The sequence below is a fragment of the Carettochelys insculpta genome, chromosome 3 (genome assembly GCF_033958435.1).
Source record: "Carettochelys insculpta isolate YL-2023 chromosome 3, ASM3395843v1, whole genome shotgun sequence".
In the NCBI taxonomy this organism is placed as follows: domain Eukaryota; kingdom Metazoa; phylum Chordata; order Testudines; family Carettochelyidae; genus Carettochelys; species Carettochelys insculpta.
This window is the reverse complement of record NC_134139.1, coordinates 88,808,296-88,820,977: the sequence shown is the minus strand read 5'-3', so window position 1 is coordinate 88,820,977 and position 12,682 is coordinate 88,808,296. Positions and strand designations below refer to the sequence as shown.

The window sequence follows — 12,682 nt, the reverse complement described above, 5'->3', positions numbered from 1 at the left end:
TTGTACCAGCAGATACAGGGTCTGAGAGGAATTCGTGACCTGGGGAAGAGGGTTTGAATATTGACTTGGGGCAGGTGGTTGGGTATAGAGTCTAGGAGGGGATATGAGGGCAGGAGAGGATCATAGCCTGGAGGAGAGCTGTAGGAGTGGGAGCAGGGCTTGGGAGGGAGATGGGTTGTGATGCCAGAAGCGGGCTCTGGCTGGAAAGTATTTACCTAAGTATCTCCTGGCCAGCAACACACTCTCAGCTAGGCTTCCCTGCCTTCCAGCAGCCACAAACCAGCCAATGAGAGCTGAAAAATTGTGTTGCAGTGTCCTCACTTCCAGCAAAATATCTCCACTTCCATTGGCCAGTTATGCACTGTCCCCTCCCCCAGCAAAACCTTTCAGCTCCTATTGTCCAGAAAACACCCAATGGGAGCTGAGAAATTGTGTTGCACTGTCCCTGCCCAGAGAAAATCTCTCAGCTCTTTATTGTCTGATTTCGAGCCAATAGGAGCTGAGAGATTTTGCTGGGAGTGGGAACAGCACCAGAAGCTCTCTCCCACCTCAGGAGCCAGCTGTGGGCCAAATTAAAAGGTTTGGTGGGTTGGATGTGGCCTATGGGCCTTATCTTGCCCACCCCTTGTGAAGGTGCTACCATTGTCATATTGTCCCTAATGCTGGATACATTTAATGGGCAATGACTCATTTGTGATATTTCATTTATCATATTTCAGAAGTGGATGAAATAATTTTGATTAAGTGTAGACGATCAGGTTTTAGTTCACTTTGTGGATTAAACTGTTCCAGGTGGAGTTAATTCTGATAAAGCAAGTTAGAAGAAAGGCTAAAGACAGCACACCTACTAACAGCTATGCTTAAAATGATTGTGTACTTTAATTCTTTATGGCAGTGGTTCTTAACCTGGGGTGCACACATCCCCTGGGGTGCATGATGCCCTTTCTGAAGGTGCAAGACATGCCAGATTTGTTTACAAGATAAAACATGGAAAACTCAAATTAAGCACAGGCATGTAAGTACAACTGCTTTGTTCCATCAACCCTATGTATGAATTCAGTTAGCTTCTGTTAGTGTGTCAGTTACAGTTTACTTCCACAGCAAAACACTGCAACATCTCTGGGTAATACTTGTGTATTTTTGTATGCCTACTGTACTATTATTTGTGGCGAGTCATAAATAAAATTATTTTCCATATATTTAATATGCATTTGAAAGTGTACAGGCCCCCCATCACCATTTTCGACAAGGGGTGCGAGAACATGTCTGATTTTTGATAAGGGGTGCAAGAACATATTTTTAGAACCAAAGATGTGCAGGCTGCAGTAAAGGTTAAGAACCACTGCTCCATGGTATGGCTAATTGTATGACACTAGGTCTGCTGTAACTGAGACCTGAATTCTCTGTGAAGCTTTTCAGAAATTACCTTCAGATAAATGAGAGTCTGAGCAGATTCTTATCTGTAAAATGTGTGTGTGGAGGGAAAGGGCTGAGATTCCAGGCTTTGCTCAGTAATAATAATTTTGTGCGATTTACAGCATTTAATATTATTTAGTAGATAAGGTGAGAGATTAGAACTAATAGCGCAATGGCATCTTTCCTGGGAAGAAACCATTGCTTCTGCATGTTGGAAACGAGGCCAGGCTGCCCACTTGAGTCTGGGAGCACGTTCACTGCCTTTGGAAAATTCAGAAAACTAAGAACAAGTATCCGGTGAGCATGTGCAAATGGCTTTTTCTCCACAGTGTACATCTCAGCCAAATCTGAACAGATCTTCAGAGGCAGAGAAAGGCAGTGCACTGACCACAAAGCTATCCTCTCGCGAAATTTTAAACTCCTGCTGCAAACCCTTGAAGGCTAGGAAAAAAAATATAGTTTTTCTTTATTTATTTTCCCAACAGTAGCCTTGGCTCCACCATTTTTGTCCAAACTTTCAAAAATTTTTTTACCTAAACCAGAGACCAACCATTGAAAAATTGAGCCCGAAGAGACAGATGTGTTAAAGATATAAACAACTGATGTTAAAATAAGGAGGGACAGACAACCTACACGTTATTATCAGCTCTTCGTACATTACTATTAACAATGTGAATTAAACCAAGTATGTTAAAGTGGACCAAAGAAAAACTTTTAGTTTTTGACATTAGATAAAGGTTTTTTTCAACATTCTACCTGTTTGCACATCAACATGCTTTCTGCCCTCTATAGGCTCTGGAGTTCTTGGCTGAAGCTGCTCTTTTGCTCGCTTTCTGGCAAGTGCTTTCCTGTGAGCCTCTCGTTGCCTTTGGATCTCAAGAGGGTCAGGCTGAGCAGTCTGGGGGTTGATACATGAGACACAATAATACCAGATTACAAAACGTAAATGGAGCGTAGGATCTGGTTTAAGATGTGACTTTAGCTGGACTGCTTGGTAATAATAACCATAACATAATTCACTTTAACATCCCCTGTAGCATAGAAATCAAAACAGCAGCCCAACACGGTAGCATTTAATTTCAGAAAGGGGGCTACACAAAAAGGAGAAAGTTAGTAAAAAAGAAATTAAAAGTTATCATGCCAAAAGTGAAAGTCCTACAAGATGCATGGAAACTTTTTAAAGACACCATAACAGAGGCAGGGTTGATGCATGGGGAGGTATACATGTGGCGGTCACATGCACCCCCCATACACTCACTCTCAGTGCAATGCTACTTCCGCAGTATGGGGACAGTTCAGCCCATTCCCTGCAGCAGCGTGGACTAAGAGCAGCAAGAGCAAGAGCTGCCTTGCTCTAGCTCATCTATTCTTTGTGTGTGCTGCTCTAGAGAAGGGGCAGAATCTACAGGACAAGTGAGCACAAGTTATCGTAAAAACAATATCCACAGGTTTGTGCTAATATCACTGAGGCACTAATGAACAAATCAGGAAGTAAAAATAAAGTTGTGCTGGCTTATACTCCATAGCATATACACAAAAAGACTCCATAGCATATACACAAAAAGGAAATAAAAAGAGACAGCTTCCCAGTCTAAAGTTTCTCCAACACTGCTAAAAATATCTGAACCATGAAAGGTCACACGAAAGTATATGACAACACTCCCAGAAACTAAAACTGAAAAATCCACACATTAATCCAAGTGGAGAACGCATGATTGTGCTTTATGTAAAATTAAAGTACAAATGGGTAATATATTATTCTATAATAGTTCTCCTGACTCCTAGTTTTTAACAACGCTGTAAGATTTGTGTATACAAAACCTACCCAAGGTAATACATGAAGGGCATATGTGTTGCCTCGCACCACTCTCCTATCGTACATGAGGTTTGCATAGCGAACAGGTTCCTCCTCTCTGTAACACATTACATCATCAAGAAACAAAATCAACAGAGATGGTTATGATAGTGTCACATAGCTGAGGCAGCAACTTATGGTGTCCGATACCATCAGGTGATTGAGGAACATCTACCTAGAACACATTATAGAACACATCACCGGAAATCAGCCATACTAGGAGGGATGAACTGGAAGGCCAACGAGAAGTGCAGTTGGGAAAGAAACACAAATACTTTCCCAATGGAATGGATTTTTTAACACTCATTAAGAGTGTGTACATATATATATATATACACACACACACACACACACACACTTTCTGCAATGAACTCTCTGTATAACTTTTTATGAGTAATATACATGAATAATTGAATTCTAATATCTAAACTATATTGTTAAATATATTCATCTAAATTTGGGCTATTGGTGATTAAGTATTAACTTATGATTTTTAAAATAAATGTACAGGTACTTGTGGATAATCTAAGCACTATACCCAGACGTAGAGATCCTCTTTTCTTAATCTGTGTGTTATGCTAACTTTTAATATTAGCTTTAACAAATCTTTTATCTCTGATGACTGAGACTCAGCTAGGTGTCAATAAAGACTTAAAGAACAAAACACAGCAACAACATGGATTCTACCTAAGTAAATTAGCTCCTGCATCCCACTCCTTGTGCAATCCATTTTGACTATTGACTAGGCAGGCAACCCCTCACACTGCAGAGTTGATGCACCTCTGATCCCACACTCCTGGCACCACCACAGGCCAGGGTTTAGTGACAGCAAACATGTGCTTTTGGCAGTAAGGGACAGGAGGCGGTGATGGCAGAGAGCACTGGGGGGCATGGGCAGCAGGTATAAAAGGCAGGGGAAGGAAATGCCTTCATAAATTGCTTGACTGGCCCTGCTCACACTCCATTCCCCTTCATTCCCTCCCCCCATTTGGCATTGCTCCCCTTAGTCTCCTAGGACTACCTGGGCTTCAGCCCTGTTGAGGCTGGGGCCATACTGCCAGCCCTTCTGTGGCCAGGGAGACTGAGATTAGGCACCTGTAGCTGGTGGGATGCGTCTTGGCTCCCACAGGGGCCCTACGTGGAAGGAGGCTTGGGGTTTGCCTCCCCCAGGCCTATGTTCACCCACTGCCCATGGCTGGGGGGCAGGAAAAACTGGGGGGGGCACGGACCAGGCCATGTGTTGCTGAGAGATGGGACAAGGACACTAGCGGACAAGCTGAGGGGACTGGGGTGCTGAGGCAAGCCGGGGCACTAGGGGGGGCAGGAAGCACGGCACAAGCACGGGAGATGGAGGGGACTGGAGACAGGAGGGGGACGGGGATACTGAGGCCAGGCGGTGCTGGTGGTTCGGGACGATGGGAGAGGGGAGGAGGGGCGAGGGGCAGGCTGGGGCCGACTGGGGATGCTGGAGGCAGGTGATGGAATGGGATACCGGGATGGGCGCAGTGGGGGACAAGGGTGGGCAGCGCGGCTGCGGAGCGGGCGGACTCACTGCTCGCTGGGCTCCGGGGCGCCCCTGTATCTGCGCCGGGCGGGCAGGGCCCGGGGGCGGCTGCAGTAGCTGTAGGTGCCGCCGGCCGCCGCCTCCTGGTTGCGCGCGGGGAGCATGGAAGCCGTGGCCATGGCCGTGCCGTGGGGCTGCCGGGGCGGGAAGCTCAGCCAGGCTTCCGGGCCCCGGCAACACACTCCGGTCTACCGTTGCCCAGCAACGTCGCGCTCGCTCCGCGACAACCGTCTCCACGGTAAACTGCGAGCCGGAACTCAGAAGAGCACTTCCGGTCGGGGGGTCGCCGCGGGCATGCGCCCTGCGCCGCATCAAGCTCCACTGTCTGGGGCGCGACGGAGACCGTTTGCAGCTCCTAACCCTTCACCTGCCCCCCCCCCCCCCCCCGAGCGGCTCGCGCTCCATTAGCGGCGGTGGGTACCAAACCGAGGCAGCAGCACCCCGCGTGTGTGAGGGGGAGTCCGGCTGTCCCCACCGCACAGAGCTCGTAGGCCCTTCGCGCGCCGCAGGCAAGGCTCGAGTACGAGCTCTGACAAAGCATTGCCTTATTAACTGGTTGTGGCGGACACCACAGAAGATGAATGAGTTTTCGTTCCCTGGTGCAGGTCTGCGAAATAACTTTTCTCCTATGACACGAGCACCTGCACAAGGCTAAGAGGGAAAAGCCCAGTGCTTAAGTGTCTGTTACACATTTTCATGCACTTACTGCGCAGTAAAGCCTCTAGATACTTGCAGCCAAGTCATGCATGTCTTGGGCTAATGCAACGGCTGCCCGGTCCCCGGAGTGGCTGGGAGCTGGAAACCACATGGCAGCCTGGTTCCTCTCTACTTGCGGCTTGCGGGCGGGAAACTGAACAGCCATGTGCTGGTCAATTTCCTCGTCCTTCAAGCAGCGGAGAGATGGGAACCAGGCTGCCACCTGGTTTCCAGCTCCGCACCACTCTGGGAGCCAGGAAACTGACCAGCCCTAGTGGACTGGGTTTCCCAGCTCTTGCGAGCCTTGGCGAGCGCTCCACTTGCACAAAAATTTGAGTTACACAGGGATTGCAGAAAAGCAACCACCACATAACTTGAGGGTTTACAGTATTATGTATCATTGGTAGATCAATTTTCACAACTCCTGTATGCATATGCAGGTTAGAAATTCATAGGTCTCATATGTGTATATAATCTTATACTTTTTTTACAATTTTAAGAACAATATATTGATATTATTTTCTTCTGCGAGTATGTCAAATACTTTTCCAATTGCACAGATACTTTGAAATCAATACATTATTTTTTCTTTTATATCAGTTACAGAAGGAACATGTTATCCAAAAATGAATGAAAAATACATACAAGTAAACCATTCAAAAGATATTGAGCAATTGGCTGCATAGAAATAAAATTATGATATTAAACTCCAATGGGAAAACAGAGGAGCAGGATCTGTTCATAGGTGGTTCTCCTTGCTAGAATGAATTAGCTAAGTTGAACTTTAGGGAAGTTCAGGCCTAGATTCAAATTCATTGCTTTGCTGTAGCTCTGTTACCAAATTTGTGAAACCGCTTCCAAATTAAATTGATTAACAATGTACTATAATATGGAAGCTAATGTTAAAACATTGATTTTTAAACCTAGTGTCCATTTTTATGGGTATTTAATCTCATCTGTGAGAAAATTCAGACACTTGCACATAGAAATACATTAATTCCTCCATTTACGCGGTGGTTGTGTCCTGGGCAACATCCGTATAAATCGAATTTCATGTTAATTTGGGGGAGAATTGGGGGAGTGGGCAGCTGGGGGAAGAGTTGGTGGGGGGTCAGTCATGCAGCCCTGGCTTCTCCCATGGGGGGGGGGCGGGGCGGGACACACAGCTGTTTGTACCACAGTTTCTGAGAAACCAGCTGGGGAGTCCTTGCTGCACCGGTTCTCTCAGGTGGGAGAACCGGAACTGCAAGCAGCTGTCTGTCAGGGATGTCAGCCTGACTTGTGTATGCTGCCCCTTGGGGCAGCAGTTGCGTTAACCCAAGACACATGCAACTTGATTGTGTGTATCTCCAGAGTTTACTGTATTAACACATACTCTAGAAATCAATCCATTAGATCCAGCTACCTCTCAAAATGATGGATGAATGAAGAAACATGATTCCATTCAATGAGAGTAAGTGGTAATTTTTATGTTTGATGTGTCTATTTCTGTTACTAGTCAAGCTAAACTGTTAAGTAGAAGCTGTAGTTCTAGTTGTATTTTTGGTTCAAACTTTTGGGGCAGTTGGCTAGTTAGAATATTTTTAGAAATAATCTTTTTAGTGGACATACTGCATAGTACTGTAACCTTTCTGTTTTTTTAGAACTTCTGTGGAGCAGAAGAAATACTGTATTAAAAGCATCAGTATCAGCTGCAGAGAAGTGTCAAGAATATCATAACTATGTTAAAGGATATCTTCACCACAAGGTGTCGCTTTTGTCTTATTTTACAGGCTTTCAGGAAAATCTTAACTAAACTTGAATAGTGACAGAGAGGTAGCCATGTTATTCTGTATTTTATCAAAACAAAAAAGCAGTCATGTAGCACTTTAAAGACTAACAAAATAATGTATTCTGTGATGAGCTTTCATGGGACAAACTTCGTGGATCTGAAGAAGTGGGTCTGTCCCATGAAAGCTCATCACCTAATAAATTATTCTGTTAGTCTTTAAAGTGCTATTTGACTGCTTTTTTGTTTGAAACTTGTCTATGCTGCTGTCATAGCCTAGTTGTCCCCAGGATATATAGAGAAAGTGGGAGTGGCAATATCTTTTATTGGACCAACTTTTGTTTGTTAAAGAGACAAAAGGGGTACAGTTGTGGTGGTGTAGGTGGTACATTTGGCAGGTGGTTAAAGGGGTACATTTGGTTTAGTATTAAGCGGTACAGTGGGGGGTACATTTGAAGGCGTGTTAAGGGGGTATGCTTGGGGGTGTTGAAGGGGGTACATTTGGAGGGGCGTTGGAGGGGGTGCATTTAGAAGACTGTTAGGGGGGTACAGTTGGGGGGGGATACATTTGGAGGACTATTAAAGGGGAATCCCAACGGGGAATCCCAATTCTCCTCCTGGCCCCCCTAGTTTAAAAAGAATGTGGATGTGCTGGAGCAGGTTCAGCAGAGGGCAACAAAAATGATTAAAGGACTGGAGCACATGACCTGTGTGGGGAGGCTGAGGGATTTGGATCTACTTAGTTTACAGAAGAGAAGACTGAGGGGTGATTTAATAGCAGCCTTCAACTTCCTGAAGGGGAGCTCTAAAGAGGATGGAGAGAAGCTGTTCTCAAAGGAGCAATGGTCTGAAGTTGTTGCACAAGGAGAGGAATAGGTTGGATATTAGGAAAAACTACTTTACCAGGAGGGTGGTGAAGCACTGGAATGCGTTGCTTGGAGAGGTGGTGGAATCTCCATCCGTAGAGGTGTTTAAGTCCTGGCTTGACAAGGTCCTGGCTCGGATGGTTTAATTGGGGTTGATCCTGCTCTGGGGAGGGGGCTGGACTAGATGAGCTCCTGAGGTCCCTTCCAGCCCTATGATTCTACGATTCTTACACAGTGCTCTTCAGGTAACACTCTCTCTCTCACATACACACACAATGGTTAGTGGTGTGAGGGGCACCAGTCCCATGTCCCTCTTAGCCCCAAGCCTCTGCCCTCCACATCCTTACCCTGCCCTGCCTCTCCTCTCCTCTCCCTGCCCTTGCTCCTCCTCTGCCCCTTGCCACTACATGCCTCACTCCTGCTCAGCCCCTGCCTGCCTCTTTGGAAGCACATGCCACTTCCTGTGAGCGTGTGGGCAGTCCTGCCCCGTTCACTTCTACATGTTGTCCCTGTTTGCACATACACCACACAATTTATTATATGTGACATAGATCACAATGTCAATAGTTAATGCTGGAGAAAATCCCTTACAGTGCAAGTTTCAAGGAGTTCAGTCTGTTTATCAAAAAGAAGACAGAAAGGTGACTTGATTATGGCATGTTACGTTCTTTTTTGTGGAGAAAATACTGGGAGGGTTCTTTGAGACAACAGAGAAAGGCATAAAAAGAACCAATGTCTGGAGCTATAGCCAGACAAATTCATTTGAGAAGTGAGGCCCAAATGTTTAACGGTGAGGTTAGTTAAGCTCTGGAACAAATTACCAAGGGAGATGGATTCACATCAAGACTGGATGCCTTTCTGTGGAAGATACGCTTTGGCCAAACACAAATTAATGGGCTCACTACGGGGATAACCTGTAATTTAATTATTATACAAGAGATCAGACTTTTAGACTTAAAAGTCCATGGCTCTATGAAAACATTTGTCTGACACTTTGTATGATAAGAGCCTAGTTTGAATTGCTTATAATTTTGCTAGATAGAAAATTTCCATATCCAGTGTCTTCCTTGGGCTGAAGTTATTTGGATAGTTTCAGCAAAGATGGTTCATCCATTTCAGAGAATAAAAATTGGAAAATATGTTGTTTTGCCCACCTTAACAAATTGGTTGTAAGATATTTTTGGAGAAGTTGAGCAGCAGTGCCAGTTCTCACGATTGCATCACCAATAATGTGTTTTTGGAACCTACTTGAGACAATCTCCCCATGGTGCCAGAAGTTCCAGACTATATATGAGTTCCATTTCTCCCTGAGGGCAGACTCCCTCTGATGGGCTGCTTTTCCCATTTCCCTGCCTTCTGGGGAAGATTAGGCAAACTAGGCTGCTAGAGGAGGTGAGTAAAGTTCTACCTCAGAAGACCAGAGGAATTTTTTGGGAGGGGAGTGGTCAAAGGGGGCAGATACTATTGTCACAGTAGAGGATGGGGCAGTAGAAATAATACGTCAGGTTAGTTCTGCTCCACCCTGCCCATCTCCTCCCATGAACAATGGGTCAGTCTGTTCATCCTTATCATCTTTATTCCTTCAACAACAGGTGGGGAGGGGTTATGATAAAGAGACCCTGCAGCTGCAGAGAAAATCGGGATGCTTCAAGGCGCAAATGTGGACAATAAAGGCACAATAAATTGATGGGCAGGCAAGAGGTTGGTGGGATGTGCATAATTATTTCTGGGATGGTTGGGCACAAAATTAATTAATTACAATTCTGGGATTTGTGAAGAAGTTGGAAACTCATGAACCAGCCTGCAAGAGCTCTAGCAGCAGCTGGCAGATCGCTGTATTCTTAATGTGAGAGAGTTGCCAACTAGGTTTGCCAACTCTGTAATACAATAGAACCTCAGAGTTATGGATGCACTGGGAATGGAGGTTGTCTGTAACTCTGAGCAAAGCATGGATTGGGCTCCAGATCCAAAGACCAAAACAGACTGTTAAGAACTTCATAAAGATCTCACAACACTGAATGATTGGGCAACAAAAGGGCAAATGAAATGTAATGTGGATAAATGTAAAGTAATGAACATTGGAAAAAATAACCTCAACTATACATACAAGATGATGGGGGCTAATTCAGCTGCAACTAATCAGGAATGAGATCTTGGATTCATTGTGGATAGTTTTCTGAAAACATCCACACAGTGTGCAACAGCATTCAAAAAAGCAAACAGGATGTTTGGAATCATTAAAAAGGGGATAGAGAATAAGACGGAGAATATGTTATTGCCCTTAAATAAACCCATGGTGTGCTCACATCTTGAATACTGCATACAGAGGTGGTCACCTTATCTCAAAAAAGATATATTGGCATTAGTAAAGGTTCAGAAAAGGGCAACTAAAACAATTAAGGGTTTGGAATGGGTCCACGTGAAGAAAAATTAAAGAGACTAGGACTTTTCAGCTTAGAAAAGAGGAGGCTAAGGGGGCATATGATAGAGCTATATAAAATTATGCATGGTGTGGAGAAAGTGAACAAGGAAGAACTATTCACTTGTTCCCATAATATGAGAACCAAATAAAATTAACTGGCAGCAGGTGTAAAACAAATAAAAGGAAATTCTTTTTCAGACAGTGTGCAGTCAACCTGTGGAACTCCTTGTCAGAGGGGGCTGTGAAGACTAGGGCTATAACAGGGTTTAAAAAAGAGGTGGATAAATTCATGGAGGGTCGGTCCATTAATGGCTATTAGCCAGGATGGGTTAGGAATGGTGCCCCTGGCCTCTGTTTGTCAGAGGCTAGAGATGGATGAGAGGAGAGAGATCATTACCTGTTTGACTCGCTCCCTCTGGGGCACCTGGAATGGCTACTGTCTGCAGACAGGATACTTGTCTAGATGGACCTTTGGTCTGACCCAGTATGCCTATTCTTATGTTATGTTCTTATCCAGCAGCTGACATTCTCTAAGCCAGGACTCAGCAGTAGCTGAGTTCCCCATTCAGCTGCCGGCACAAGTTTGGAGATTGTCACACGCAGGGCAGGAAGGGAAGTGTGTATGTGTGTGTGTGATGGGGATCGAAAACATCACATTCTTCTCTGGCTACACATGTTGTCTAGTTGACTGGTCAGTCCGTAACTCTCATGTTTGCAACTTTGAAGTTCTACTGGATTTTAAAACTGTTCACTCCAGCAGAAGTGCCAGAACCTTCCCTGCCCCACCTCTTCCCTAAAGCCTTGCCCTTGTCCTATCTCTTCCCAGCAAGATCCTGTCCCTGCTCCATCCCTTGCCCTGAGGCCCTGCCCTGCCTCTTTTCCCAATCTCCCTGTCACCTGGCGCTCTCCTCCACCTACTCCCCATCCCTCTGCTTAGGTAGGGAGGGACTTGTGTGGAGCCAGGGCTGGGAGCTGCACTCATGATACAGGTAGGAGGCATCCCTCATTGAGCAGAGGCTGGTGTGCATGATGACCTGGTGCCCCTGGCCTCCCCTGTCTTCAGTAACCAGAATTTGGGTATCTAGTCAGTAGATTTGATTGGATACTGTAACTGCCACACAGAGTTACGAGCCTTTCTAAAATAATCAGTTTTCGCATCCTCCATGAAGACTTGTCAGAGTCTGGCCACTGAATTCTCCAAGGAGTCTGTCTGGGCTGAGTATGCACCATCCTCTCTGGTGTCCTGTGTCATCAGGCTGTGCATGCACCATCTCTTCAGAGCAGCTGAATATGCTTTTTGCTGGAGCTGTGGTGTCTGAGCAGGACTTCTACGTCCATAATAGCAATGAAGGGTCCTGTGGCACCTTATAGACTAACAGAAAAGTTTGAGCATGAGCTTTCGTGAGCACAGACTCACTTCATCAGATGCATCTAAAGAAGTGAGTCTGTGCTCACGAAAGCTCATGCTCAAAACTTTTCTGTTAGTCTATAAGGTGCCACAGGACCCTTCGTTGCTGTTACAGATCCAGACTAACACAGCTACCCCTCCGATACTTCCATAATGGTACCTGGCAGCTAAACTAAGAAAGAAGACAGTTTTACTTGTGCTCTCAATGATGCACCTGCTGGCATGCAGGCAGAGAGAGGAAGTAAGAAGCAGAAGCAGCCTGATCTAGAATGTGGAAGAATAAGGAAAGAGAGAAGAGCAGGTCATTGCTTGGTGCTCGGTCTCATTTTGATCCTCAATCTTTAAAATGCAAATGGCACTGAATCTCCCTGTCTACCCTCTTCTGAGCCCCCACTGGGACATTTTCAGATTTCTTTTGCAATTAAGAAAGTCTCAAATTTGTATTCCAGCTACTTTTTATTTCTTCCTTTCACTTCCACTGTACTTGTACATTGTTCACCTGCATTATCTGGGGATAAATTTGTAGGGCATGAGCCTTTTTTATCCTTCTGTTTGCTGGGGATGAGATCTGAATATTAGTTTATATGGACCCCTATCTTTGTCATTTGTCTGCCTAACAATTTGATAGTGAATTTATTTTTACAAGACCTTGGAAGTCAGAGGAGCATGATCATGTTAGAGATGAGG

The 12,682-nt window shown here is 45.1% G+C and overlaps 1 protein-coding gene across 1 annotated transcript in view; it reads right to left on the bottom strand.

Moving 5' to 3' along the window:
• RSPH3 (radial spoke head 3) overlaps positions 1 to 5,077 on the bottom strand; it is a 28,182-nt gene extending 23,105 nt beyond the window's left edge. The window contains exons 1-3 of the mRNA XM_074990296.1: positions 4,824 to 5,077; positions 3,242 to 3,329; positions 2,173 to 2,314 (exon numbers count right to left, since the gene is read on the bottom strand). Coding sequence (XP_074846397.1) covers positions 2,173 to 2,314; positions 3,242 to 3,329; positions 4,824 to 4,954 — 361 coding nt within the window. The 5' untranslated portion in view covers positions 4,955 to 5,077. The remainder of the gene's footprint in view (positions 1 to 2,172; positions 2,315 to 3,241; positions 3,330 to 4,823) is intronic.
• Between the last annotated feature and the right edge of the window lie 7,605 nt (positions 5,078 to 12,682).